General features: G+C 40.7%; 8 protein-coding genes across 14 annotated transcripts in view; 3 read left to right on the top strand and 5 right to left on the bottom strand.

The window, feature by feature from the left end:
- ko (Stork-head domain-containing protein knockout) overlaps positions 1–7,370 on the bottom strand; it is a 60,513-nt gene extending 53,143 nt beyond the window's left edge. Inside the window, exon 1 of the mRNA XM_017182576.3 lies at positions 7,058–7,370. The gene's annotated coding sequence lies outside the window, so the exon portion shown is untranslated. The remainder of the gene's footprint in view (positions 1–7,057) is intronic.
- Positions 7,371–7,636: 266 nt separating this feature from the next.
- On the bottom strand, positions 7,637–9,141 carry LOC108085793 (uncharacterized). Its single transcript, XM_017182541.3, has 3 exons — positions 8,923–9,141; positions 8,081–8,679; positions 7,637–8,028 (listed from the first exon to the last, which is right to left on the bottom strand). Exons 1-3 carry the CDS (start codon positions 9,098–9,100, stop codon positions 7,897–7,899), a joined length of 909 nt encoding a protein of 302 aa, XP_017038030.1. The 5' UTR covers positions 9,101–9,141; the 3' UTR covers positions 7,637–7,896.
- Positions 9,142–11,084: 1,943 nt separating this feature from the next.
- On the bottom strand, positions 11,085–12,576 carry LOC108085800 (uncharacterized). The gene is made up of 3 exons (XM_017182548.3): positions 12,336–12,576; positions 11,509–12,110; positions 11,085–11,456 (listed from the first exon to the last, which is right to left on the bottom strand). The coding sequence occupies exons 1-3, from the start codon at positions 12,511–12,513 to the stop codon at positions 11,325–11,327; spliced, it is 912 nt and encodes a 303-aa protein (XP_017038037.1). The 5' UTR covers positions 12,514–12,576; the 3' UTR covers positions 11,085–11,324.
- A 1,148-nt stretch (positions 12,577–13,724) lies between these two features.
- On the top strand, positions 13,725–15,370 carry LOC108085797 (uncharacterized). Its single transcript, XM_017182545.3, has 3 exons — positions 13,725–13,984; positions 14,260–14,864; positions 14,917–15,370. Exons 1-3 carry the CDS (start codon positions 13,807–13,809, stop codon positions 15,046–15,048), a joined length of 915 nt encoding a protein of 304 aa, XP_017038034.1. The 5' UTR covers positions 13,725–13,806; the 3' UTR covers positions 15,049–15,370.
- A 499-nt stretch (positions 15,371–15,869) lies between these two features.
- On the top strand, positions 15,870–17,027 carry LOC108085801 (uncharacterized). Its single transcript, XM_017182549.3, has 3 exons — positions 15,870–16,111; positions 16,346–16,762; positions 16,815–17,027. Exons 1-2 carry the CDS (start codon positions 15,934–15,936, stop codon positions 16,759–16,761), a joined length of 594 nt encoding a protein of 197 aa, XP_017038038.1. The 5' UTR covers positions 15,870–15,933; the 3' UTR covers position 16,762; positions 16,815–17,027.
- Positions 17,028–17,158: 131 nt separating this feature from the next.
- Positions 17,159–18,897, top strand: ICA69 (islet cell autoantigen 1-like protein). Its single transcript, XM_017182579.3, has 3 exons — positions 17,159–17,931; positions 17,997–18,245; positions 18,302–18,897. The coding sequence occupies exons 1-3, from the start codon at positions 17,350–17,352 to the stop codon at positions 18,740–18,742; spliced, it is 1,272 nt and encodes a 423-aa protein (XP_017038068.1). The 5' UTR covers positions 17,159–17,349; the 3' UTR covers positions 18,743–18,897.
- On the bottom strand, positions 18,830–21,721 carry LOC108085825 (dnaJ homolog subfamily C member 2). Its single transcript, XM_017182578.3, has 3 exons — positions 21,297–21,721; positions 21,081–21,226; positions 18,830–20,533 (listed from the first exon to the last, which is right to left on the bottom strand). The coding sequence occupies exons 1-3, from the start codon at positions 21,554–21,556 to the stop codon at positions 18,972–18,974; spliced, it is 1,968 nt and encodes a 655-aa protein (XP_017038067.1). The 5' UTR covers positions 21,557–21,721; the 3' UTR covers positions 18,830–18,971.
- A 246-nt stretch (positions 21,722–21,967) lies between these two features.
- Positions 21,968–26,724, bottom strand: part of Ac78C (adenylyl cyclase 78C) — a 33,225-nt gene continuing 28,468 nt past the window's right edge. For 4 of the 7 annotated variants that reach the window (XM_070285239.1, XM_070285240.1, XM_017182574.3 and 1 more), the window contains exons 15-23: positions 26,548–26,687; positions 26,261–26,415; positions 25,337–26,130; positions 25,172–25,267; positions 24,745–24,925; positions 24,259–24,662; positions 23,923–24,151; positions 23,716–23,861; positions 21,968–22,729 (exon numbers count right to left, since the gene is read on the bottom strand). In XM_070285239.1, the coding sequence (XP_070141340.1) occupies positions 22,616–22,729; positions 23,716–23,861; positions 23,923–24,151; positions 24,259–24,662; positions 24,745–24,925; positions 25,172–25,267; positions 25,337–26,130; positions 26,261–26,415; positions 26,548–26,687 (2,259 nt within the window). In that variant the 3' untranslated portion in view covers positions 21,968–22,615. Of the gene's footprint in view, positions 22,730–23,715; positions 23,862–23,922; positions 24,152–24,258; positions 24,663–24,744; positions 24,926–25,171; positions 25,268–25,336; positions 26,131–26,260; positions 26,416–26,547; positions 26,688–26,724 lie in introns of those variants that run through there. The other 3 variants (XM_070285241.1, XR_011444842.1, XR_011444843.1) reach the window with 3 other exon arrangements.

Here is a 26,724-nt window from a genome sequence, read left to right as displayed (position 1 = left end):
TGCAGTGTGCAGAAACCGAGAGGCAGAAACTCATGCAGATCCGCAGATTCAGCGGAGACTGCGATCTTCTCCTCCGATTCCGACTCTGAGGCTGCCAGCTGAAAGCAATCTGGCTTAATCATGTGAGAAGCGACCAGGCCAGCGAGCAGGGAATGTGGCCAAAACGCAGCCAACGAAAACAAACGGAAAGAAACTTGCTGCGGAGCCGCAACTGAAATCGAGTTTGGCTCCACTTAGTACCCGCGCTAACTCAACTCGAGTCTCGGCCAAAACCCAACCAAACTCCACTGATCCACGGATCGGGTTCTCTGGTCCGATCTTCTGTTTCTCTCGCATATCGCATGACTCAAGCAGCCGCCGGCTGGAGAAGGTGGGAGATTCAGCCAAGTGGAGAGACAAATGCATTCAAACAGAAGATGGCTTTGTAGATGGCCACCACAAAGAACGACTTTTGAGTTTTAAAGCCCAAAGAATGATGAAAGTTCTCAGTTATTATTAAAATACATTTTTGGAATCACGAAAAAAACAAATAAATTATTACAAACCCTATAAACGTCGGTTTTTATATTGTAATTGCCTTTGACTATCGACACTACGAATAACTTTGGAGTTTATTTGTAATAAAATTAATATAGCTCTCAATGACCCTTTTCTTTTATAATAGTGAACCTTTTCCTGGTTAGGTTTAAGCCATATCTTTAAAAGACAGAAAAGCAACATACCTTCCCTTCTCATTCCTTTTGGTAGATTCATTAAAGTTGTTCTTAAAGACCGATTTAGTTTCCTCAACCAGCTTCCCTGGGACACTATTTATAGGGAACATTGTTTTGTTTTATAACCATAAATACACAGAACCCTTAATCAGTAATATTTTAAATAGTTCAACCGTTGTAAGAAATTGTAATTTATTTAAATAGTTATAAATTGAACATTTCAGCCTTTTAGCTTCTAAAAACAAAAATATTCGAAGATTGCATAACATATAAAACAAAAGAATCGTTCAACTTCGAGTTCGGGTTAGAACTCCTCAATTTACACAACTTTAGAGTCACAAAATCGAAACAAGTTGAAAGCTGCCGAAGTGCGGAAAAGTTAGGAAAAGCGAACTGGCTTTTCTGCTGGCTGTGGCAGAGGAAACGTTATTTCCAGGAAATGCACTTAACTCTTTCATCTCATTCGCCGACTGCTTTTTTCACTTCTCTTCTTTCTTTTCCTCTCGGTCTGAGCGTTAAATTTGAGGACCCAATATCGCCAGGAACTTTCTTTTGATGAAGTGAAAAATGGGTATGCGAAAATGCGAGCTGGAAGAGCTCAGTGCCGCGGAAAACATTAGCGGCGGGATGTGAGAACGAAAGCGAAACAACAAGTGAAGTGCATGGGATGGATCTTACCAATTCAGAGATTCCAAAGTACCAGAAAAGCTAATGCCGTGGAGCTAATTAGGCCTGAGCTGTTAGTGTGTGTGTGGTTTTTCTTTTTTGTTTTTTTTTTTAGGGGGCAGAGGTTGCGGGTGGCGGCTGCTGCAGCAAGGGAAAGCACTAACTGCAACATCAACAACGGAGAGGCAGACAACCAGAGCAGCCGAGGCAACAAAGATGAGAAATCGCTGGCTTCCTGGCTTCATGAAGAAATGAGTCTAGGAAAAACTTGTTCATCTTCAGCTCTAACGAGCTAACGGAGCGACAAGCGGGCCAACTCAACTGACTGATGGACTGGCGGACTCAAAGACTCCGTGGCTCTGTTGGACGGACAACGCTGAACGGTTCCACACAAAACGAGACGATAGGTAAACACAGGCAGCAACATGGAGCTGCAACGAGCGGCAGCGGTACAAGTAGCAAATGGCAAGTGCAAGTGTAACAGCAGCGGACTCCTGTACTTTTCCGAAGATGGTCTCGTGATCACGGTTTACTCACTTAACAATTATCAAGTTTTTAGATACAAATGTTAAAAAAAAAAGAGGATTAACATTGTTTTAAGAGTATAATTTAAATGATAAAAGAACTTCAAGTTTACCCATCCAGAATACGTATATTATTTAATTAATTGTATATATCGTACATCTTTTCATTTTATTTAATATCATTACCAAATCGATTGACTGACTTTTCAAGTACTCCCGTATAGTATCGACTCACGAATCACGCTCGCCGCCCATCCAAAATTAAAGGTTTAGGTTGGCTGGATCTCTGGATAGTTGGGTAGTTGGATCCGTCAGAGGGTTCGACGCTTGGGCGGAGTGAGTGCGAGGTGCGGGTGTTAGCTGAGGCCTTGCCCTGGCCAAGACAATAAACAAATAAATTACATGAAAGCGGCTGCCACAGTTTGAATCTTTTCAACAAGATAATCACAATGAAGCGGCACGAAATGTGCAGCAATGTGGCATCCTCATTAACCCTCCGCTGCTTGGGCCTCTGTATACCGTACACCCCCTTAACCCCTTCTCCAAGCCCCAGCAAATATCTAAGCCCGGCGGGAAAGTGAAAGTCATTGCGAATCCCAGTTGAGGTCGCAGACTGCGAGTGCGACTGCGAGGCAGTAGGCAGTCCCCGATCCTCAGAAGCTGGCAAAAGTAATTGGTCAGGTCGCCACTTGGGTTAATTAAAACGCACTTTGTGGCCGAAAGGAAAATAAGACTCATCGAGTATCTAGCCACATGACCACATATATCGATATGGCATGAAATGTAAATAGCCGAGTGACCACAAAAACCGCGAGATACGCATCCATGAGATGCCTTTGAAATGTCTAAGACAAATTAATTTGCACGCGCCAGCAAGACGGGGCGATTTGGCCGCACTTTTCACTTCTTCCGCAATAAACAAATCGCTTGCGATTTTTTATATTTATATTTTTTTTATTTTCATTTTTCCTTGGCCGTGCGCGAGCGAGAAAGTATAGAAAGCTGCTCAATGAGATTCAATAAATTTTCTCAGGCGGCAGCGACTGCCACTTAAAGCCGAGCTGATAGCTATATTTAAGTCCATTTTCCCCTCCGGCCAAAAGGCTCTTTGTGGGTCAGTCGATCAGGCTGCTAGTCGATGTAAGTATTCCATGTAGGAGGAGGCTTCTAAAGCGCATCCGAGTCCGAACGAGGTGTTTCTGAGTGAGCGGAGTGGCCTGCTGGCGGCAAGTGGGTCAGCCTATGGGTTCTTGACCCCGCACACTCCGCCCATTGCAGCTAGAATTTAAATAGAAATTTAATCAGCAGAACTCTGGCAGGAAATGACAGCTAGACATTGGCACTCGACCATGGAACTACCCAAGAGTAACTCCAATTCTATTTCGTTCTTCTAGTACTACAACTCTCAAGAATCGCTGCCTAAAAACCTCGGATATGGATTTATCTGAGATATTTACAATTTCATCATATTTTAATCTAATCTCTATCTCACAATATAAAAGTCTCCAAGACAAAATCGAATCCAATCAAGAAACTTAATATATATCCTTCAGATCCCACCTTAATGCTAGGAAAAATAGGTGGGTTAATAGCACTTTAATGCATTCCAATTAGTTTGAGAACGCTGAAGGATTTGCATATTTCACTGTTTTCTTTGGTGATTTGCAAGACTTGGAGTGGTTAACTGATACCTTTACCGTTTCTCACACCTTGGACACTGGCAGAACACTTCCCTTTCGAGAGTGCTGGGTATGCAGCACATAACATAGGCACATATGTACATACATATATCGTATAGTGTGACAAAATGAGTGGCCACTCGGATGCTTTTCGGGCCCAAACACTTGGCCTCGACGCGTGGGCATGACAGGTTGGTTGGGTTAACCGAGAGCCGGGCAACCGGAGACCCGGACGACTCAATAAACTAGCTAGGCTGGCTTATTGACAGCGGGGACAGCCGCACATTGTGCGATTCGGCGGCGATTCTGCGATTGTGCAATGGGTGGCACATGTGGCAGGCACTCGGAGCAAGTGGCAAGAATCTGGGAGATCGAGACCAACTGGCAGCTGGCCGGCCGGGCAGACCTTGTCGAAACGGTAAATGTCGTACACAGAAAACAAGGTTCTAACATTTGTTATTCAAAGTTTTAAGATTATAATTTTTCAAAGCGAGATTTTTATTATTATTTAAAATTATATTATTCAAATTAAAGGATTATCCTTTTAAATCTGCAAAATGACTGTTAATCGATTTATAAAATTCACACAAGTTAGTTTTAAGAGAGTTTAAATATTTTCCAGTGTTCTAAAGTATGTGTGGGCCTACGACAAGGTAAGAAGGAGCTGCTGCAACACGGGGAGATCGAGGTGGAGATGGAGGTGGCTAGCATTACCGGAGGCCCACATTGACATGCTCTGAATACTGGGCCCGCTCAGTGCATTGTTGCTGCTCCCGGTGCCGGTGCTGGTGCCCATGTGGCACTTGCAGCAGTTGCCAGAGTCTTGAGAATGGCATTTTGATTTATTGGCTGGTTCCTGAGCTTCGATTGCATAATCACCACCAAAAACTTTTACGACTATAAAACGCAGCCTGTCGGCGGCTGTGGCGGGGGCCTAATGCATTTTTTCCCACAATTTGCAAACAATAATGAAAACTCGGCTCACCGGCTGCTGCCTGGCTGCTTGGCTAATTAAATCAAATAAGCCATGCAAACCGCATAAAAAATGCAAGGAAAAACGCTACACAAAAACGCGAGCAGACAGGCAAAACAAATAAAATTGGGAAATATCGCATTAGCGATATAACGCCTCGAACGGTTAATGCCCTAGAGTTTTTAGAGCTAAGATGCAACATAATTATAAAACAATTAAAAAACTTTATTTCTGGTGTCTTTAAAGTTTATTTTGGAATAACATTCTGTGCAGTTTACCGTTCTTAAACCCATGAACACAAACATTTAAAAAGTAATATGTAAACTTAATTTGAAACGAAAGTATTTATGCTGATTTACTTAGCTTGTTAATTAATTCTTCAAAAGCTGTAAATATTATATTTTCTTATATTTGTTTTATGTTTAGTTTTACAGGAACTTCCGCAGTAAACCATCTTTAAAGTTACTTTCCCATGCCAAAACCAATTCCGCAGCAATTAGACTCAGCCTAAAAGGGCAGCGCAACAAGGTAGCAAATAAAAAATTACACTCGACTGCATGCCACAAGTGGCCTGCACTCAGCCAAGTGGCCAAAAGTGCTTCCAGCCGGCCGGCAACGACCGATAAGAGACCGAGACAACAGAAATATGGTCACAGCGGCAACAAAAACAGCAAATGCAGCGGCGAAACAACAAAATTGGCAACAAAAAGGCAACCAATTAAGGCCAATTTAGTTGCTGCAACGCCAAGCGGCAGCGACACAAGAAATAATCACTGGAAAAACAGCAACCAGAGCAACTGGGTACGAGTATCTCGGCATGCAAATGAGAGCAGCCACCGAAGTAACTCGATACAAATTTTGCAAAAGGCAACAAGAGCAGAGGCATAAAAATATGTGTGTGCACATACATACATATGCAGGTATTTGCAAGAAATTTTTACATTTTTTTTCAGCATCGCGGGAACTGTGAGAAAATATGCAAAGGCAAACTGAAACAGAAAACTTTGATACAGTGGAACGTCCCTAAATTTGTTCACAGATTATTACAAGGTAATTCAAGAATTCAATTTTTCATGAATTTTTTAAATTTATAAATATGCTAAAGATCCAATAAGCAACCCAATTTATTTATTATGTTTGTTTATTACAAATCAATTTCAAACTTGTTTAGTTATTCACCAAACAACTTTAATTTATTGATTATTAATGCAGTTTTTATGAAACCATTTACATATTTTTTTGGACCAAATTCTTTTTACTTAAACAACATATTTAATGAGAAATAAATGTAATTTAACTGGAACCTAATATTTTATAATTTATTACAACTCTCACACGGAAATGATTATTTTAAAGCTCTGAAAATCAATAGTAAATCAAACAAAGAACTTAGTAAACATAATTTTAATATAAAGTCGACTTGATCAGCGAATAAGGAAGTTCAACTGTAAATATGTGAGGGCGAAGGGCGCAGTGGAAGGAGGTCAGATTCAAGACAGAGACAGACTGCTTGGCGCTGTTCTGATTTCGATAATTATAATTATTGATTACTGTGACGACAGCAGAGCAGTACCAACACTGCAACTGCAGAGAAATCTTTATTATTTTTCAATAGCAGATACAAAAGAGAGGGACAGACGGCAAGAGAGTGAGTGAGATGGGGCTAACAAGGTGTCCGCTTGCATTGTTGTTGTTTGCTTTTAACCCAAGGCGGCCCATTAAAGCTTCGCAAGCAAGCAGCAAGTGCCGTGACCTTTTTCTCTCGATTTCGAGTTCTGTTTTGTTTTTCTTTTTTTTTTTTTTTGTTGAAGCGGTCTTTTTTTGTGTGTTCATTGGCCGCAGCCGAATCTAATTGCAAGAGAGACTTTAAATCCTCAGTGAACAGAAGACCAAATAGATATAATTTCCTCTAGAAAAAAGCTTTGGTATAATTCTATTGTTCATCAAAAATAAGAACAAAAAGTAAAGAGCAGATTTCGGATCAGGGAAACTTCTTATATACAGGAATTATCTATATCAAAATAAGCCCTTTCGATGAATAACATTCGAGTCAGTGCTTTATATTTAACATTTCTTGAATTTAATATTTTTAAACCTTAGGATTTAAAGGTAAAAAATATCGGTGTCAATATATTTATATATTTGTTGTTTGTCTTAATTTTCTGTTTTATTTTAATGGTAAAATTTATGAAGATGAGATGGAAAATATACCCGAATATACTCAATTTTTTTGTTATGTGTAATTTTAGGGATAACAAATGCACACACATACACGCACGTTGTTGTTGCTGCCTTAAAGTGCAGTATCTTTTTGTCAAAATCAATTATCTTACTCACACACCCACACTCACATGTGGCAAAAACTTCACTTCACACAACCCGTTTTTGTTTTTCCTTTTATTGTTGTTTTTAATGCCCAGAAAACTACTAAACGTAAGTATGTGTGCAGCATCGGAAAGTAACTGTAACCGGTACGTGTGCAGGCTTATGTGTATAGCTTACCTGTCCAGCAAATAAGCAAATATGAAAATGTGTCGCTTTCAATTGAAAACGCAGGTTGTCTTTGAGCTCAAAGCAAAACAAAACGCAAAACTTAAAACGCGAACTTTAGCCACCGGCTAACCACCACAAATACAGATTGCAGATCCGATTCAAACACCTTACACACACAGAGACAGTCGATCGTTAAATGTAAACAAACTATGAGGAAAAGCCGCGACGCGATGGAAAAGCACTTGCGTAAATATTGCCCTAGCTCGGCGAGGAAAATAGAGGAGCGGAAAGCGACTCGAGTTCTGGAGCTTTGGACGTTTGAAAACAAAACAGACGGAGAAATGCGGGAGAGAAATGCGCTCAGAGTGACCGTACCGCGAAAGCTTAAAAAAACAAAGATGGAAAACATACCGCAGCATACAACGCGCTAATAACAATTATCGATAACCAATAGAATATACTGAAAAGCACGTTGAGATTTGAAAACAGAAAGTTTATTTATTTTAAGTCAACATAAAAAGAAATAACTTTCTTTCACTGCGTATAAAATGGCATTTTGCTTCTACGAAGTGCCTGGAACAAACAAAGTAATTAAAACATTTTATTCAAATTTCGTACATGGAAAATTAACATAAATTAATATTTTTGGGAAAACAAAAATTAGGGCCATTTTCATGGTTATCTGTGTCTTAACCTTATTACCCTCATCATTAATAGATCAAAATAAGAATCATAAGAATGACTGTTTCGATGTGGATATATACCTCCTTCAAGTCGCTTAAACTTCACAAACTTAATCCGTGGACCTTATGTTATACAAAACTGTCTATCTAATACCAATTGGGTCATTATTTTAGTCCAAAAATTTCCTTGAGTTCTGTTAGTTGCACGGAGTCTGATTGCTTCAACTGCAACAACTTGCCGTAAGCACTTATAAGGGGTCCGGAGTTTTGTAGATGTGGAATGCAAAGTGGTATAGCCTGAAAGTACAATGAAAATTAAAAAGAAAAGGTCACATTTTAGTTAACTTACCTCAAGCAATTGGGATCCAATTTCAGATTCTATTTTCATGGAATTATATACCTTTAGCAGACCGTATGGTGATATCTTTGTATATTGATTTACAAGAGTGTGTAGCAATACTTTAACAATATTCACCACTTTCGCTATCTCCTTAAAGTCTACTTCGGCAGCGGCAGAAATTTGTTGGAAGAAGTTTGAAGAAAATGTGTAGCAAAAAGATTGGTTTGGAAATATATATGAAATTAAAAATTCATAACAAATTGAAGGATATTCCTCATACGCATTTTCCTTTGCTGATATATTTATAAGCACTCCGCCAGGCGTAATCATATTGTCGACGTCGAGCTTGTAGATTTTTCCACTGCTGCAAGTGATCTTTGAAATTCTGTCGATCACTCTATTTAAATCCCAGATAAAAAGCTGAGTCAGCTTTTCCCCGTTTAGATATCCGTTCTCAACTGCTGGATGGTTTACAGATGTCTTGAGATTAACTGGCTGGACCTTGTCAGTACTGAAAACAAGTACACGTTGGGGCTCTACTGTAAATGGCATCTTAAGCCGAAGAAACTGAAAATTTAATTTTGGCAATTCGGCTTTGTAGAACTGAACTGCAAGATAAATCGAATAGTAAACAGAGAAAAATGAATAGCGATAATGTTCATATGTATGTATATCTGTGTACATGTGAGTGTATTGGGAATGTTGTTAAAAATAAAACTTTCAAGGTAGGCAATTGACTGAGGTTTTCTGATGCATCTCATTTTTTATTTGGATAACACAATCTAACACTTTCACGTACGTACATATGCATGTACATATGTGTACATCAATTCCAAGAAATTACGACTTACGTGTCTCATCCCAGTTGCTCACTGTCCCCTTGAAAATAGAATTAATCTTGATTAGTTCTTGATCCATTTTAGCGGATATTTCGGCTGCATCCTGGGAATATGTCTGGAACTTGGGTTTTGGAGTTTCTAATATTTTTTCTGCCACAATTGAAATGGCCTCGTTGAATTTGAGAGTCATGGCGAAATTTATTCTTGTTCAGCGGTTTCTTACGGGGAACTCTAAAGTTCAGGGATGTGAAAAATATATCAAAATATCAATATATCGATATTTTTTGAATAAAAATATATATTTAAATCGTGATATTTTTTTAACCAGATATATAAATTTTTAACATTTTTTTTATTGGCCACTTTTATCTGAAATCTGTGAACGAAGAACGCTTATTTTTTTTTTTTGAACGATGTACTATTCAGGCCTGCTCCGGTAATCGTACAATTTTTTCGATTTCGTTTTGGGCGAAAACGAACCGTTTTCGTTTTTAGCTACTCCGGTTTTCGGCAAATTTCTGCTATCGGAATGTTTCGTTTTCTCATCGTTTCTCACTGCTCAAGCAGCTAACTTGTGTTGTTTGGTAACAAGTAAACAACGTAAAGTACTGCCTATTATATTTACAATTGCCCTTTTTCTAAGCCATAAAAAGGCAAAAAATGGTAGAATTAAGCAAATCCATGCACCTAAGATGCTGCCACACTTTTCACAGTTTTAATTCCGGTGGTCTCAAGTAATTATTTGGTTATTTTGGACCATTTAATAATAATAATAAAATAATAATAATAAATAGCATTATTTATAAACAACCATTTTGGCGGTCCTTTAAAGTTATTAATGTATTCATTTATATTTTATAAGTATTTTTAACTGGCTGTTTCGTTCCACCAACAATATGGCAATCTTGGCGATAACTTTTTGCGGTGAACTTATCGACCTATCGCCAAAACGAGAAAACTGGTTGCACACGGCAAAAATTTTGTTGTCAAATCTGAGGAGGGGTCAGAAATAAATTTTTTATAAAATAACTACCAGTCACAGTGTTCCCAGGTTAGGGGTTTTCCCCCTAGATTTAGGGGTTTTTTGATGTACTAGTGGGAATTTTAGGGGGGAAGAATTTTTAGGGGGAAAGTTTAGGGTTTTTTTTTAACTTGTATTAATACTATGTTTTAAAAAAACATTGTAGAATTTATGATTTACCGAACAATTGCAACAACTTTTGAAACTTTTTGTGAACAAAGAGGTTTCCATGCCGAGTTTTCAGAAAAAATTATCGATGCATATGTAAAAAAAAACATTAAAATTAACTAACAAAAATATGTTTCGTCCTTATATTTATGAAATTAACTGATTTTTTTAATTTAGGGGGAAAACTGCATTTTTTAGGGGGAAATTTCAACTTTTGGCGATTTTTTAGGGGGAGAGCCAAATTTTCATCTGGCAACACTGACCAGTCAGAATGATCTTGTGGTGGTGTGGAATAAACATCAATAAACCACTGAGTAAACAATTATTTTCCTTTTGTAAATAAGATCTGATTTCATATAAAAAAAAGCCATTTATTTTTCATTCCGGCCAGAAAAAGGTGCCCGTTTTTCAAATCGAAAAAATCTTTCGTTTTCGATTACCGGAGCATCAATTTCTCGTTTTCAAAAACGAAAACGAAAAAATCTTGCCGTTTTCGATTACCGGAGCAGGCCTGATTATAAAATGGCTATCTCAAAAATGATGGAATAATATTGAAAAACAGCCAAGTTATAATTTTTTTTCTAAAAATTGATCGAACATTTGTATGGCAGCTATAGGATATAGTCGTCCGATACGGCCCGTTCCGACAATATAGCAGTGAGAGTATATAGAAGACTACATGCAAAGTTTCATTCAGATTTTTAAAACTGAGGGACTAGTTTGCGTAGAAACGGACAGACGGACATGGCTAGATCCACTCGGCTGTTGATGCTGATCAAGAATATATATACTTTATAGGATCGGAAACGTCTCCTTCACTGCGTTGCAAACTTCTGACTGAAATTATAATACCCTGCAAGGGTATAATAAACGCAAATATACAGAATCTCACGTTCAGATTTTTAAATAGATTGTCTATTTTCAGTTCAATATACATTTATTCCTTTGTCACTACTAAGTACCTCGAAATAATGTTACTAAAAACTGCTCTTTAAATATTTTATTTTATTTATTTTTCATGATATAAGAAAACAGAAATTAGGTTTTTATTCAAAAGTTTTTCTGTCAAAACCATATTAGCGACATTATTGATAGCGCAAAAAAGAATTATAAGAATGAATGTTCCGATATGGATATATACCTCCTTCAAGTCGCTTAAACTTCAAAAACTTAATCCGTGGACCTTATGTTATACAAAAGTTCTTATCAAATACCAATCAGGCCATTATTTTAACCCAAAAACTTCCTTGAGCTCTGATAGTTGCACAGAGTCCGATTGTTTCAACTGCAACAACTTGCCGTAAGCACTTATAAGGGGTCCGGGGTTTTGTAGATGTGGAATGCAAAGTGGTATAGCCTGAAAGTAATATGAAAATTAAAAAGAAAAGGTAACATTTTAGTTAACTTACCTCAAGCAATTGGGATCCAATTTCAGATTCTATTTGCATGGCATTATATACCTTTAGCAGACCGTATGGTGATATCTTTGTATATTGATTTACAAGAGTTTGTAGCAATATTTTAAGATCCTGCAGCTTTTTTGCATCTTTCTTAAAGTATGATTCGCCAGCGGCTTCTTCGACTTGGCGAAAGAAATTCGAAAATAATAAGTAGTGGAATGATTTGTTTGTAAAATTAAATGAAAGCATAAATTCATAAGAAAATGAAGGATCGACCTCTGTGTCTTTTTCCATTGCTGCTATAGTTATAAACGATGCGTCATACACAGTCTCATTGATCAGGAAGAGCTTGTAGATTTTTCCACTGCTGCAAGTGATCTTTGAAATTCCGTCTATCACTCTATTTAAGTCCCAGACAAAAAGCTGGGTCAGCTTTTCCCCGTTTAGATATCCGTTCTCAACAGCTGGATGGTTTACAGATGTCTTGAGATTAAGCGGCTGGTCCTTGTCACTATTGAATACAAGTACACGTTCGGGCTCTACTCTAAATGGCATCTTAAGCCGAAGAAAGGGAACATTCAATTTTGGCACTTCGGCTTTGTAGAACTCAACTGCAAAAAAAGAATGAAAATTGCCAGAATAGAAATATGAATACACAAATGTAAGTACATATGTATGTATGCATGTACATATATATTTATGGTCATACTTATGAATAATAGAAAAATAGGAATTCAAAAGTTTCCAGATTTCCTCTCAATCATATGTACATATGTACGGGTATACAAATACGTACATACATATTTATGTACATTAAATTCCAGCGAATTGCTTACTTGTCTCATTCCAGTTGCTCACTGTCCCCTTGAAAATAGAATTAATTTTGATTAGTTCTTGATCCATTTTAGCGGATATTTCGGCTGCATCCTGGGAATAAGTCTGGTATATGAGTTTTGGGGCTTCTAATAGTTTTTCTGCCACAATTGAAATGGCCTCGTTGAATTTGAGAGACATGACGAAATTTATTCTTGGTCAGCGGCTTCTTACGGGGAACTCCAAAGTTATACAGAAACTTTGATAGTCGATCACCAAGACTCTCAGAACTTAGAAATGGGTTCTCTTTGATTACAATTGAATTGTTATCGAGATATCGTATCGTAGGCAGTGACTCTTAACCCTCTAGTGCCCCAATTTTTTTTTCAAAAAAAAAAAATTATTTTTGGATTCAGTATGTATCAAAAGTGAATGTTTGTTTTGGAAAAAATTTTACTTTTGCTCGGATCGAGTTTTATATGACTAAACCTTGGACCGCATGAAGGCGGTTCTGGGAAGATAGGCCAACAAAAAATTAGGTGAAAAATTTTTTTTATTTAAATGTTTATTATAAATGTCTGGAGACTGTCAGCAACACAGTACAATTTTTTTTCAATTTTTTTTTTCCAATTTTTAAAAAAAGTATTTATATGTTGCATTTCCTACAAAATAATTATTTAATTATTTTGCCCGATTTGCACAAATTTTCAACTTCAAATGAATACAGCAGCTTGCGCTAGCTCTAGTATATATTCCAAACGCAACGAACTTAATTTTTGGACTTTCCTGAATTAGAAAAAACGCAAAACCGTGCGAAAGGGAATGAAAATAATAAAATAACGGTGTTTTTTACATTGCCCGTCTAGAGGCGGTCTTGGGCACTAGAGGGTAATACCCTTGTAGAGTGGTATATTTTTTGTCAGCATTTTCCAACGTTTTTGCTCCAATAAAGAAAATATTTTTTGCCCAGTATTAGCAGGCAATTCGATTTGACTATGTATTTTCGTTTTTACAAAAACTAGTCTCTCAGTTTTGAATCTATCTGAATTAAACTTTTTGGTTAGTTCTCATTTCATGTTCTCAGTAGTTTATATTTATGTCAAAACGGAGAAGATTAAACTTCCATGTATATCGTTCAGATTCCATAGAAACTATATGCTGCCAAAGGAAAGTTCGGAAAATGTACAAACAAAAATAATACATTTTATATTTTGTAACATTTTTTCTTCTACATTTGTACATATGACTACGTCGGGACGTGTTCAGTGATCATACGTGTTCAGCAGAACTATCGTAAGAAATTAACAGTGATCATGTTGTTCTGCTGAACGCAGCCACTGTTTAGAATACGATATCTCGATTAAAATCAATTTATAACCAGAATCATGGAGAACCCATCTCTAAGTTCTGAGAGTCTTGGTGATCGACTATCAAAGTTTCTGTATAACTTTGGAGTTCCCCGTAAGAAGCCGCTGACCAAGAATAAATTTCGCCATGTCTCTCAAATTCAACGAGGCCATTTCAATTGTGGCTGAAAAACTATTAGAAGCCCCAAAACCCAAGTTCCAGACATATTCCCAGGATGCATCCGAAATATCCGCTAAAATGGATCAAGAACTAATCAAGATTAATTCTATTTTCAAGGGGACAGTGAGCAACTGGGAAGATACAAGTAAGTCGCAGTTCCCAGGAATTTATGTACATATATGTATATGCATGTGTACATACTTACGTGAAAGTGTTAGCTTGCGTTACCCAAAATGAAAATGAGCGGTAACAGCAAAAATCAGCCAATTGCCGTCCATTATAATAGCCATGAACCTTATTTTTGACAATATTCCCAATCTACACACGTGTACATCCATATGTACATATAAACATTCAGACATATATATAAACAATTTCGCTATTCATTTTTCTCTGTTTACTATTCGATTTAACTTGCAGTTAAGTTCTACAAAGCCGAATTGCCAAAATTGAATTTTCCCTTTCTTCGGCTTAAGGTGCCATTTACAGTAGAACCCCAACGTGTACTTGTCTTCAGTAGTGACAGGGTTCAGCCGGTTAATCTCAAGACATCTGTAAACCATCCAGCAGTTGAAAACGGATATCTAAACGGAGAAAAGCTGACTCAGCTTTTTATCTGGGATTTAAATAGAGTGATCGACAGAATTTCAAAGATCACTTGCAGCAGTGGAAAAATCTACAAGCTCGTCGTCGCTAATATGATTACGCCTGGCGGAGTACTTATAAATATATTAGCAAAGGAAAATGCCTCAGAGCTCTATCCTTCCATTTGTTATGAATTTTTAATTTCATATATATTTCCAAACCAATCATTTTGCTACACATTTCCTTCAAATTTCTTCAACCAAATTTCTGCCGCTGGCGAAGTAGACCTTAAGAAGATAGCGAAAGTGGTGAATATTGTTAAAGTATTGCTACACACTTTTGTAAACCAATATTCAAAGATATCAACATTCGGTCTGCAAATGGTATATGATTCTATGAATGCAAAACTTGGAATTGAAATTGTATCCGAATTGTTTGAGGTAAGTAAATTAAAATGTAACCTTTTCTTTTTAATTTTCATAGTACTTTCAGGCTATACCACGTTGCATTCCACATCTACAAAACCCCGGACCCTTTATAAGTGCTTACGGGAAGTTGTTGCAGATGAAACAATCTGACTCTGTGCAACTATCGGAGCTAAAGGAAGTTTTTGGTTTGAAGTAATGACACAATTGGTGTTTGATAAGCACTTTTGTATAACATAAGGTCCACGGATTAAGTTTGTGAAGTTTAATCGACTTGAAGGAGGTATATATCCATATCGGAAAATTCATTCGTATTTTGTTTTTTTTTTTTTTTGAGCTATCAATAATGTCGGTAATATGGTCTTGACACAAAACCTATGAATAAAAACCTGATTTTTGTTTTCTTATATCATGAAAAATTATGTTACTCTTCCATACACTAAATTTCAATAAAATATTTAAAGAGCAGTTTTTAGTAACATTATTTCGAGGTACTTAGTAGTAACAAAGGAATAAATGTATATTGAACTTAAAATAGACAATCTATTTAAAAATCTGAACGTGTGATTCTGTATATTTGCGTTTATTGGTTATTTATAGTGGTCATTACAGCGTTTTATGTGGGCGATATATTTTGCAACTACTGGATGGTTTACAGATGTCTTGAGATTAACCGGCTGATCCTTAACCTTCTTCCTACGGCATAGACATACATTCATATGTATATAAAATATTTATAAGTGAAATCAGCGAATTTTTCAAGATTTTCCGAGGCTCTTTACATAAATTGATTTAAGTGATCATCCCTTTTAATGATAGCTAGATCAACTCGGCTGCTAATACTGGTCAAGAAAATATTTTCTTTATAGGGGGCGAAAGCGCTGGAAACTGCTGACTAAAACTATTATTTCCTGCAAGGATATAAAAAGTTACTGCTTACGATACGATATCTCGATAACAATTCAATTGTAATCATGGAGAACCCATCTCTAAGTTCTGAGAGTCTTGGTGATCGACTATCGAAGTTTCTGTATAACTTTGGAGTTTCCCCGTAAAAAGCCGCTGAACAAGAATAAGTTCCGTCATGTCTTTCAAATTCAACGAGGCCATTTCAATTGTGGCAGAAAAACTATTAGAAACCCCAAAACTCAAATACGAGACTTATTCCCAGGATGCAGCCGAAATATCCGCTAAAATGGATCAAGAACTAATCAAGATTAATTCTATTTACAAGGGGACAGTGAGCAACTGGGATGAGACAGGTAAGCATTTAGTTGGAATATAATGTTCATACATCCATATGTATGTATGTATGTATACATTTCTATGTATAAAAGGGGACGTATCATTGAGAGAAAATCGATAAACTTCTGAATTCCTATTTTTCTATTATTCATAAGTATGACCATAAATATATATGTACATACAAACATACATATGTACTTACAATGTGTATTCATAATTCTATTCTGGCAATTTTAATTCTTTTTTTGCAGTTCAGTTCTACAAAACCGAAGTGCCAAAATTGAATCTTCCCTTCCTTCGGCTTAAGATGCCACTTAGAGTAGAGCCCGAACGTATACTTATATTCAGTAGTGACGAGTTGCAGCGGTTTAAGCTCAAGCTCAAGACATCTGTAAACTATCCAATAGTTGACAACGGATATCTAGACGGAGAAAAGCTGACCCAGATTTTTATCAGGGATTTAAATAGAGTGATCGACGGAATTTCAAAAATCACTTGCAGCAGTGGAAAAATGTACAAGCTCTGCGTCATCAATGAGATTTGGCATAGGGTAACGTTTATAACTATAGCAGCAAAGGAAAAAGACTCGGAGGTCGATCCTTCGTTTTCTTATGAATTTAGACTTTTATTTAATTTTACAAACTCAGGATGGATACCAATGGCTTAAGGTAAGTTAACTAAAATGTCACCTTTCGTTTTTAATTTTCATATTACTTTCAGGCTATACCACTTTGCATTCCACATCTACAAAACTCCGGACTCAAGGAAGTTTTTGGGTTAAAATAATGGCCCGATTGGTATTTGATAAGGATTTTTGTATAACATAAGTCGCTACATATCCACATCGAAACATTCTTTCTTCATTCTTGTATTACCGAAACAAATAACAACAGATTATCAAACATTTTGAATAAAGTATTGCTTTTACTTTGACTGGCAGTTTACCCAATTAATATTAAATATTTAAATTTAATTAATTAAAAATGACGAGTAACCACAACAGTTTTTCCCAACAGTGACTTTGTACAAAAAAAAAACCCCCCTTTTGAATTCAAACCGAAAAATATACCAAACCCCATTGAGCAGTGCTGGAAAACTCCAAAACGCTATCGAAAGTCGATAGGCAGGCGAGAAAAATAACGATACAGAACGGAACGGAACGGAACCACCCCCATCCAAGCCCACCCCCAATCCGCGCCAGCAAGTGGCGAAAAATAAGCAGCAGCTGAAAACTGGTACGAAGAAGGCAGGAAATATGCTCAAGTCGGAGGTGCAGCACCAGTTCTGGATCACCAAGAAGGTCGTGCAGCGCAAGCTGGGGACGAAGGAGGACAAGCATGTGATCTCCTCGGACGCCGAGCTGGACGCCAAGATCGAGGTGTTCAAATCGATATCGGACACCAGCCTGAATCTGTGCAAAATCATCGACCAGTACCAGGAGCGCCTGTGCATCCTGTCGCAGGAGGAGTGCGTCTTCGGACGCTTCCTCAAGGAGGCGGGAAAACGTAGCAGGACGACGGGCGGCAGCATTGCGCACACGGCCAAAGCGGTGTCCTTCGCCGGCCAACAGAGGATGTGCGTCCGTGTGCCGCTCCTGCGTTTGCAGCACGAGGTGGACGTGTTCCGCTGTCGCGCTGTCAAGGACACGGAGCAGACGCTGCAGTTGATGGAAAAGGAACGCACCGAATACCGGGCGGCCCTTTCCTGGATGAAGTCCGCTAGCCAGGAGCTGGATCCGGACACGGGCAAGGGCCTGGACAAGTTTCGCACGGCACAGACTCATGTCCGTGTGGCCAAGCATAACTTCGATGGCTACTCCCTAGATTCCATTCAAAAGGTGGATTATATATTTATCCTGTCCTGCATGTTACTTAACTAACCTTGATTTCCACGTTCCGGCAGATTGATCTTCTGGCCGCCGCTCGCTGCAACATGTATTCCCACGCTTTGGTGGCCTACGTGGCTGAGCTGAAGAGCTTTGCCCAAAAGGCCGCCTCCACATTCCAGACCATATCCAAGGCACTGATTTTGAAACCGAAATACGACTTTTGTGTGCTGAAGGAGCTCTCCCAGAATGAAGGAGGTGCAGCCAGCGAGGAAGTGCCGCCGCCCATCGAGGCTGTGGACAAGGATCAATCCTTGTTCTTTGCTGTAAGTGGAATCTTCGTTTTCCCTTTCGTAACATGATATAAATGTACAATTTTCAGAACGAGTACCAGGACAGGCAGCCCAAGGAGGAGACCCAGTTAAATTCGAAGGATTCCCGTGAGGAGAAACCAAGCGAACCTGCCACTGCCTGCGGCGACAATGAATCCTTGCTGATTGAGCTCTCCAAGCTTCAGCTGGAGGACAGTCCGCTGCTCGATGCCTCACTGGAGGAGAACGAGCCAGCCCAAAACACGAGCACCAGCAACAACAAGTTCTGGGCCCGCATGTTCAACCAGCAGAGTCAACCGCTGCCGTTGCCCAGCAGCACGGCCATGCCCAGTGCAGGAGGAGGAGGAGCAGCCTCTGCTGCTATACCTAGCAAAGCTCAGGCCGCCAACAACCCCTGGCTGGACCTGTTTGCTGACCTAGATCCCCTTGCCAATCCCCAAGCCTTCGATCTGAAAATGAGCGGCGGACGCAGCGTGGCCGAGCAGACATAAGCTGGAATACCCCCCAGCTCCTCCTTCCTTACGGATTATATGTATTTATATCTTGATAGCTAGTCAGAAATGGAGAAACTTTGGATGTAACTTTTCGCTAAACGTTCAAAAACTTTTTATGTTTTATTTAAATAAAATTTATATGGGACACAGCAGCTAGTAGTGGATGATGGAGGAGGACGAATGGCAGCGGGGGACTGGAACGGGGTAAGGGCCGCGGGGGCCCCACTCATTTGACCGCCGCCTGCGCCTCCTTCTTGGAGTTGACCAGCTCGACTAGCTCCTTGACGCGCCGCAAACAATCCTTTTTACTGCGATTCGGTATGCACGAAGCAATGCGATCCCAGCGATCGGGCGTTGTCGTCGGATAGGTTTTGATGGCCTGCTCCAGTAGGGCTTGCTCCTCCTTGGTCCACGTTTTGGAGCCACCGCCACTGCCGCCGCCAGCTGTTCCATTAGTAGTGGGCGGCGCTGCTCCTGCTGGCGTAGCTGCTGCCGCCGACGGATCTGTTCCATTCTGCTTAACCTGCTGATTGTTGTTCACCTTATGATCTACTCCGTTCTGCTTGAGGTTTTCCTTGCTGGCCTGGGCAGGAGTTTCCTCGCCCAGGGTTATGTCGTTCGAGGTCTGCACTTCCTTTTTGGACTTTTCGAAGCTGGCGAATGCTGCATCGTTGGCTTGGGTCTTCAGGCTGCTCTTCGAGTGGTCGCTGTTCTGGAGTGCCTTGGCCTTGTTCAGCACGTCCCTCGCGTTGACCAGGACACTGCTTCCGCCGTTGCCGGCGGGACTGTGCTGGTTGATGAACGTGGCTATAACGTCCCAGCGCTGGGCGGTACCCGCGGGGAACAGATTGACTGCCTTGATGAGCAGCTGAACGTTTTCATTACTCCAGAGTTCGCCCTTCTTCACCTCCTTGACGCCCCCCTTGGGCGCACTGGCCGTGGCCAGCTTCTTAGCCTGGGTCTGGTTAATCTCCTCCAGCTCGGCGGCTATCTTCTGCTCGGCTGTTTGCAGGGCGGCCACAAAGGACTCGCGGCCCTTCGACTCCATGGCTTTGTTCAATGCCTGCAGCTCGGCCAGGCTGAAGGTCTCGCAGATCTTCTCGGTGCCCTCCATGTGCTTCAGCTGATCCTTGTCGTTCTTGGCATAGTACTTGCAGTCCTTGACCTTGTCGCGCAGCGTTTTGCGCTCCTTCTTGAGCAGCTTCTTCTGCTGCTCGCGTTCAATGCGGATCAGCTCGATGCGCTTCTGTTCCGCCTTCTCGGCGCGCTCCTTGGCCAGCGCAGCTTCCCGAATCGCGCGATCCTGCTCTGCCTTTTGGGCCTGGGCGGCGTCCATCTTGGCCCGCTTGGCCGCAGCCTTGCGATCCTTCTCCTCCTGCTTGAAACGTGCGATGCGCTTGTCGTTGTTATAGGCCAAATCGACCAGCGACCGGATGCGGGTCATCTCCTCCTTCTTGCGCTTGATCCGCGCCGCCTTGTTCTCCTTCTCAATCCAGCGTCGCTCGTCTCTGTCCTGACCCTTCTCCTTGTCCTCCTCGTCCAAATAGCTGAACTCGCGCCAGGACTTGAAGTCGTACCAGAAGTTGTAGAATCGCTCCACCTCCTCGCGCTTGGCGTCCACCTCGCCGAAGGCGGGCACTGGCGCCTTTGCCTCGCTCCAGCGTCCGTTCAGTGTGAAGAATTTGTTGAATACGCCAAAATAATCTGCATCGATGTCGGTTTGTGAGGGCAGCGAGTCGTCAAACTCGGGATCTACGGAGTCAAAGCTGCGACGCGACTTGGAAGTGCCTGGAAATTATGAGTGGGTTTGGTTATTAGGAGGGTTTTGGGTTTGCAGAAAACGTTTTACAAATATAAAATATAAATAATTTTGTTAAAAAGCAAGTTGATTTAACGTTTTTAAGTTATGAAATATGTAAAACATTTTACACACTTTGAGCCAAATATATAAAATTTACAAAAACAGTTGAATCTACTTAAGGTTTTGTTAATATATGAAAGTTAATAGTAAACCTAATACAAGCCGTTAAGAAAAACATCTCTCCTGTGATGATCAGAAAAATATATGAACTCTAAATATTAATTTTATACTAAGACATTCTATGTTCCATTGTGGAGCTTGGACGCAGCGTGATTGTGATTTGTATTTCTTTAGATTCTACTCGAATTATAAATTAAATAGATTTCTGCATATAACATTATATAATATTAAGAATAAAATTAAGCTGAAAATATAAACTCTAAAAGGAATTTTAGTCTCTTTTCATTGGCTATACAACTTCAAAAAAGCATTTAAGGCTATTATCTAGGTTCAAGAACGGAATAAAGAACCCACCAAGTATCTCGTAGGCTTTGGTTATGCATGTGAAGTAGTCATCGTCCTGGATAACCTCCTCGCCCTTGGCTTTTCGCTTGTCAGGATGATGCAGCAGGACCATGCGTCGGTATGCCCGTCGAATATCATCTTCGGTGGCCTCGAACCTAACGGCGAGACACGAATAGTTATGGCGTTAATTGTGCCCATAGAATACAGTTAGTCACACGTGCGCACCTGATTTTTCCGAGACCGAGAATGCTGTAATGGTCCTGGTCCTTCCACTCCTTGGGATCCAGCGACTTGAGGTAGCTAATTTCCACCTCTTCGCCGACGCCTTCTAGCTTCTCGTCGCTATCGCTCCGCTCCACGCCGCCGGGCGCGAGATGTTGGCGCCGCTGCGAAAAATATGCGAAGCCAACGCGCTCGACCCGCCGCAGGGCGACCTTGAGGGGCAGCTGCACCTCTACCGTCGTCGTTCCTGGTCCGCTCGTCATCTGTAGTGATTCTGTTGTCTGCGGCTAGCTGTTGGCACTCGCGGCCACTCTGGTATACACGGAATTTTGCGAGCGAAGCGTCAAAATCGGCCGAATTAATATTCACACTTTTCCGCAGCACATGTGTTTGGAGCGAAATATTTTATATTTTAGTCTGGTAACACTGGTATTTGACGGGTATTTTGGTATATTTTATATTTTAGTCTGGCAACACTGATATTTGACGTTCGCTGTGTATCGATAACAACTCATTAATCCGATTGTATGTGGGCACACTATTCCTGAGCGCGAAAATTTGATTTTTGTTCTTAATTAGTGATGAAAACTTGATGTATTTATTATTAAAAAACAAAATAAACTTCCGTTGATTTGTTTAATTTATCACATTTATTTTTTAAACTCTTTAATTACAATTCATGTGCATACATTTGCTAGGCTATAACCGGCTTAAGGGCTAATTATAGTAATTTTAAATCATTTATTTCGCATTTAGGCAACACACGTCCGACATAAATTCTTGTAAAATATTTTACACTTTAAGTTGTGCTTAGACTATTTACACATATGCATTTTGTGATAGGAAAAAAGATTTGTACAACGAATATTTGATTAGTGGATTTGTAAATTGACTACTAAAGCTAGAGGATTACGCTAGAATTTGTAAATGTTTTGGTAGAATTGAACAGCGTTAGTAGGTTCATCGGCATTTCGTTCGGTTGGGTTTTTGCGTGGGAAGATCGAAATTTCTTACTCTAAACACATTTAAAACACACACACCTTAAGTTTGACGACTAGAATTGTGCTGAGATAACGCGAGAAATACATTTATTTGATCTACAAGTTCAAGGATTGTGTTTTTAAAAACTCTACTAAGTAGCTTCAGTGCCGATCTCCACTAATTAACCTTAGGGGTAACCCAATAACAGCTAAGAAACTGCAGGCATGGCTGTATTGTTGCTGTTAAGCATTTCGTGTTGCATAAAATCGTTCCAAAAATAAATTCATCAGACCATTAATCCGCTTGAGATCGACTTAGACCCAGTGAGTGCGCGTCGTTGGCTATAACGCATCGTTGTGGCTCTTCGATATGGTCGTCTCGATCTGATCGATCCGGCGAAACGACGGCATGTAGCTGGAACTGGCCTGGGTGACAATCGAATTGTTGGAGGAACTCTGAAAGTAAAACATTTGAACTTTCTAAATGTGTTTAAAAAGTAAATGGGGGTTTTATAAAAATAAAGCGATCTTCAGGGAGATATGGCTTTGTTATACCCTTGCAGGGTATTATAATTTCAGTCAGAAGTTTGCAACGCAGTGAAGGAGACGTTTCCGACCCTATAAAGTATATATATTCTTGATCAGCATCAACAGCCGAGTCGATCTAGCCATGTCCGTCTGTCCGTCTGTCCGTCTGTCCGTCCGTCTGTCCGTTTCTACGCAAACTAGTCCCTCAGTTTTAAAGCTATCTGAATGAAACTTTGCATATAGTCTTCTATATACTCTCACTGCTATATATGTCGGAACGGGCCGGATCGGACGACTATATCATATAGCTGCCATACAAATGTTCAATAAATTTTTAGAAAAAAAAATTATAACTTTGCTGTTTTTCAACATTTTTGCACCATTTTTTAGATATAGTCATTTTATATTATTTCTTAATTTTGGTAAAAATTTTATGAAAATCGGACGACTATATGATATAGCTGCCATAGGAACGATCGGGAAATTATTAGGAAAAAAATTATTGCTTCGTTGTTTTTCAACGTATTTTTATCTACTTTGGAATATAAGCTTTTTTTATTATTATAGAATTTTGGTATAAATTTCATAAAAATCGGACAACTATGTCATATAGCTGCCATAGAAGCGATCGATAGATGTAGAGAAAATGTAAAGCTGGGAATGCAAAACTGTAACTGTCAAACTGTAAACATAATAATATAGGTAAAATGTAATGAAATAATATCTGCAAAGGTATACAATTTTCGGCGTACCGAAGTTAGCTTCCTTTCTTGTTTTTTAATGTTATACTTAATTTGATCGTGACCTTTTTTAACCTTTTTAAACGTAGTACAAATATATCAAGAAATGTGACTGTTAAAGCAACTGAATTCCAATAAATTGGTAAAATTTAATACACATTAAATATTATATACCTTTTTCTGACGATATGAACGTCCACGTACACGGGTTGTATTCCGCCGAACAGGATTTACCGTGGTGGATTTCTGCGAGAGCCGGACCGAGCTGAAGGTGCTCCCCCTGTGGCCACGACGGATTTGCGGAGATGGAGTACCCGTGGCTGCAAATAAGAATATTTAGTTTAGTTCACTGATAGCGATAATTTCTCGTTGGAAACTCACGGGTGCCGGCGATGGCCGTGCTGCGCTTGCTGGCCTGCAGCATCCCGAAAACCACGGCACTGAAGGATCCGTGATGGGAGGTCTGCCGCTGGAGGTTCGGAGTTTGGGCCAAGGGGATTCCCGCTGGCAATCTGACCGGCGAGATCAGCTGGCTCTCCGTAATGCCCTTGGGATGCACATAGAAGGTGGTCATCATGCCCTTTCCCTTCACATTGATTTCGCCACGTTTCTTGGGGTTTAGGCAAAGTGTCAAACATTAATTAGTTAAATTTTCTTTAATAAATATAGGATTATAGGATTATATTACGACATATTGATTTATTCGTTTATACCCACCACACAAGTATATCCCCGGGAACAGAGCAACTCAGCCGTATTTTCTGGCACCTGGACGCGCCAGTTCTCCCCTGTGGAATCCATTCTGGAGGCTACATTGACAGTGTTGCCCCAGATGTCGTAGACGGGCTTCCTGGCGCCGATCACACCGCTGACCAAGGGACCACTGCAGATGCCCACGCGCAACTGGAAGTTGTTGAAGGCATCCCCGTTGATCTCCTCCAGCTTCTGCTTCATGGCGAAGGCGAACTCGACCAGGTCGCAGACACTGTCCTCGGAGGTCTCGCCGCGAAGCCGCAGATGCTCGTGGTTTAATCCGGCGGCTGCCATGTAGGTGGCACCCACGGTTTTGATTTTCTCCACCGATGCGAAGCGCGGCTCCTCCAGCAATTCATCAAAGTCGCCTGGCAATGTGATGTGTGCGCAGCACCATTAGACAGATGGAATCGCAATGGCAATGGTATAACGTGTGATTGATTAACTCACAGATAATCTCGTTCAGGATACGGATGCAGGCCTTGCCGTTGTCGATGTCCTCCGAGTAAAAGTCCTGGAAGTTGGGAATGGAGGCGAACATCACGCCGCACAGATTGTGCATCTTGGAGTAGAGCTCGTCCGTGTGCTCGTCGGACAGGTAATAGGCGGCCACGTGGTCCGGCAGGATGTTCTGCAATCGACGGGGTAATTAATGGCAAATAATTATCAGGAAAACGGCAGATGAACGCAGCGAAATATTTTGGATGGTTATTACTTTGCATATTGTTAACATATTTGAAAACGAAATATTTCAAAATGTATTTTGGTCTTAGAAACCTGAAAATGAAACATATTCACTATTTTGGTTTATCTTAATTAATAGTTATTGATTAATTTTAAAAACATTTCTCACAGTGCAGCAGGGCGAATCTGTTACCTTAATTAATGTGTCATTAAGCGCCCGATTGGATTTCATGTTGGTCAGTTCACGCTCGGCCTGTTCCTTCCATATGAAGTCCAGACGGGAGGTCACCTGGGGGAATCGAGCAGAGTAATGAACCTGGAGGTCAGAGAGCAGGCCCCCTTCCCATTTGTCACCTACCTCAACCAGTCTCGCATGGTAGCAGACCATGACCAGGAACGATATGAGCAGTATTAGCATTTGAACTCCCAAAGGCATGCCCAGTCTGGACAGATCGCCCAGACTGAAGCTTTCGCCGGAGCTGAACTTGAACATGATCAGTGTCGTGTAGAAGCCCACCATTCCCAGTGCCATCAGGGCCTTCACCAGGTAGTAAAGCTTTAAAGCAGTGGCCAGAGAGACCAGGCATAGCACCCAGGTGAACACCAGGTACTCCGGGTGGGCGCACTCCCCCTCGAGATCCACGGTGTTTCGCATTCCGGACGAGTCTGCGTAGGTGAAGTTGCTCAAGGACACGCTGTGGCCGTTATTGGTGAGTGTGTAGGGACGATGGGACTGTTCGAAGTGCTCCAAAGGCGGCGTCAGGTTCAGGCTTAGGGCATTAGCCAGAGTGCTCCTTACCAGCTCATCGGCAGGAGCACCGGTTATGTCCACCAGGGAGGTAGGGCCGCCATTACCCATCACCCCTCCGCTGGTCGGAGTGCTAATTGTGATATTATGATGGATGGTGGCCGAGAGATACACATTCAGCTTGTACTCCTTCTCCGCCAGGGAGGCGTTGCTGTACAGCGACGTCATCCGGAGGAAGCGCGAGTGCTCGTCGACGGTGCCAATGTAGGTGGAGGAGGGACACAGGACCAGGCCGATGGCGCTCAGCATGCACATGGACACGATGACCCCGCAGATGAAGAGGGTGCGACGCTGCCGTTGATGCACCAACTTGGCCGAGTTTGTCTTCAAGCAGCGGGGTAGACCTTTCCGGAAAAATAATTATTACTCATGGAATGTGGGCCTTTTGATAAAAAACAGTTTCTTACGAAATTGTAAATAAGTTTATTGTATTATTATTGCACTTTTGAATCCTCCTTAGACACTATTACTCACCAGGGAACTCCTCGGCCATGACCAGGACGCAGCAGAAGGTGAGGACCACTGTACCCACCGAGAGGCAAATAATGAGACGCGTGCAGCGCGGAATGATGATGACCTGGCACAGCACCATAAATATCCAAATGACAAACACACACAGCATGTTGGATCTGGGAGGAGAAGGCGGAGCAAACGGAGGACAGAAGCCGAGGCAGGAGGCAAAAATCAATTAGTGACAGTTCATTAATTAAAAGAGTCCCGCCTTTTGTTTGCTTTCCATTAGCCTACGCTGGCATACGCACCGGAACATATCCTCGCGCAACTGGCAGAACTTCTGCTCCTGGCTCTTGTCCTTGAACTTCAGCGTCCAGGGATTGAGGTACTCGCGCCGGATTTCCTTGTTCGAGTTGATTTGGATGTTCTGCTCGATGAACTCGTCGATCTGAATGGTGGGAATGGAATTGGTTAGATCGCAGGCA

Source organism: Drosophila kikkawai, chromosome 3L (genome assembly GCF_030179895.1).
Source record: "Drosophila kikkawai strain 14028-0561.14 chromosome 3L, DkikHiC1v2, whole genome shotgun sequence".
Classification (NCBI taxonomy): domain Eukaryota; kingdom Metazoa; phylum Arthropoda; class Insecta; order Diptera; family Drosophilidae; genus Drosophila; species Drosophila kikkawai.
Note: the sequence above shows the minus strand (reverse complement) of the source record. Positions and strands in the feature narration are given on the sequence as shown.

Excerpts from the sequence above, each read along its gene's own strand:
- LOC108085793 (XM_017182541.3), bottom strand. The coding sequence starts at position 9,100 with ATGACTCTCAAATTCAACGAGGCCATTTCAATTGTGGCAGAAAAAATA. Across the intron at positions 8,680-8,922 it reads GAGCAACTGGGATGAGACAC|TTCAGTTCTACAAAGCCGAA; the intron begins GTAAGTCGTAAT and ends TTTATCTTGCAG. Across the intron at positions 8,029-8,080 it reads TTGGATCCCAATTGCTTGAG|GCTATACCACTTTGCATTCC; the intron begins GTAAGTTAACTA and ends TTGTACTTTCAG.
- LOC108085800 (XM_017182548.3), bottom strand. The coding sequence starts at position 12,513 with ATGTCTCTCAAATTCAACGAGGCCATTTCAATTGTGGCAGAAAAACTA. Across the intron at positions 12,111-12,335 it reads GAGCAACTGGAATGAGACAA|TTGAGTTCTACAAAGCCGAA; the intron begins GTAAGCAATTCG and ends CTTTTTTTGCAG. Across the intron at positions 11,457-11,508 it reads TTGGATCCCAATTGCTTGAG|GCTATACCACTTTGCATTCC; the intron begins GTAAGTTAACTA and ends TATTACTTTCAG.
- LOC108085797 (XM_017182545.3), top strand. The coding sequence starts at position 13,807 with ATGTCTCTCAAATTCAACGAGGCCATTTCAATTGTGGCTGAAAAACTA. Across the intron at positions 13,985-14,259 it reads GAGCAACTGGGAAGATACAA|TTAAGTTCTACAAAGCCGAA; the intron begins GTAAGTCGCAGT and ends TTTAACTTGCAG. Across the intron at positions 14,865-14,916 it reads TTGTATCCGAATTGTTTGAG|GCTATACCACGTTGCATTCC; the intron begins GTAAGTAAATTA and ends TAGTACTTTCAG.
- LOC108085801 (XM_017182549.3), top strand. The coding sequence starts at position 15,934 with ATGTCTTTCAAATTCAACGAGGCCATTTCAATTGTGGCAGAAAAACTA. Across the intron at positions 16,112-16,345 it reads GAGCAACTGGGATGAGACAG|TTCAGTTCTACAAAACCGAA; the intron begins GTAAGCATTTAG and ends CTTTTTTTGCAG.
- ICA69 (XM_017182579.3), top strand. The coding sequence starts at position 17,350 with ATGCTCAAGTCGGAGGTGCAGCACCAGTTCTGGATCACCAAGAAGGTC. Across the intron at positions 17,932-17,996 it reads CCCTAGATTCCATTCAAAAG|ATTGATCTTCTGGCCGCCGC; the intron begins GTGGATTATATA and ends ACGTTCCGGCAG. Across the intron at positions 18,246-18,301 it reads ATCAATCCTTGTTCTTTGCT|AACGAGTACCAGGACAGGCA; the intron begins GTAAGTGGAATC and ends TACAATTTTCAG.
- LOC108085825 (XM_017182578.3), bottom strand. The coding sequence starts at position 21,556 with ATGACGAGCGGACCAGGAACGACGACGGTAGAGGTGCAGCTGCCCCTC. Across the intron at positions 21,227-21,296 it reads CTCGGTCTCGGAAAAATCAG|GTTCGAGGCCACCGAAGATG; the intron begins GTGCGCACGTGT and ends TCTCGCCGTTAG. Across the intron at positions 20,534-21,080 it reads CAAAGCCTACGAGATACTTG|GCACTTCCAAGTCGCGTCGC; the intron begins GTGGGTTCTTTA and ends CATAATTTCCAG.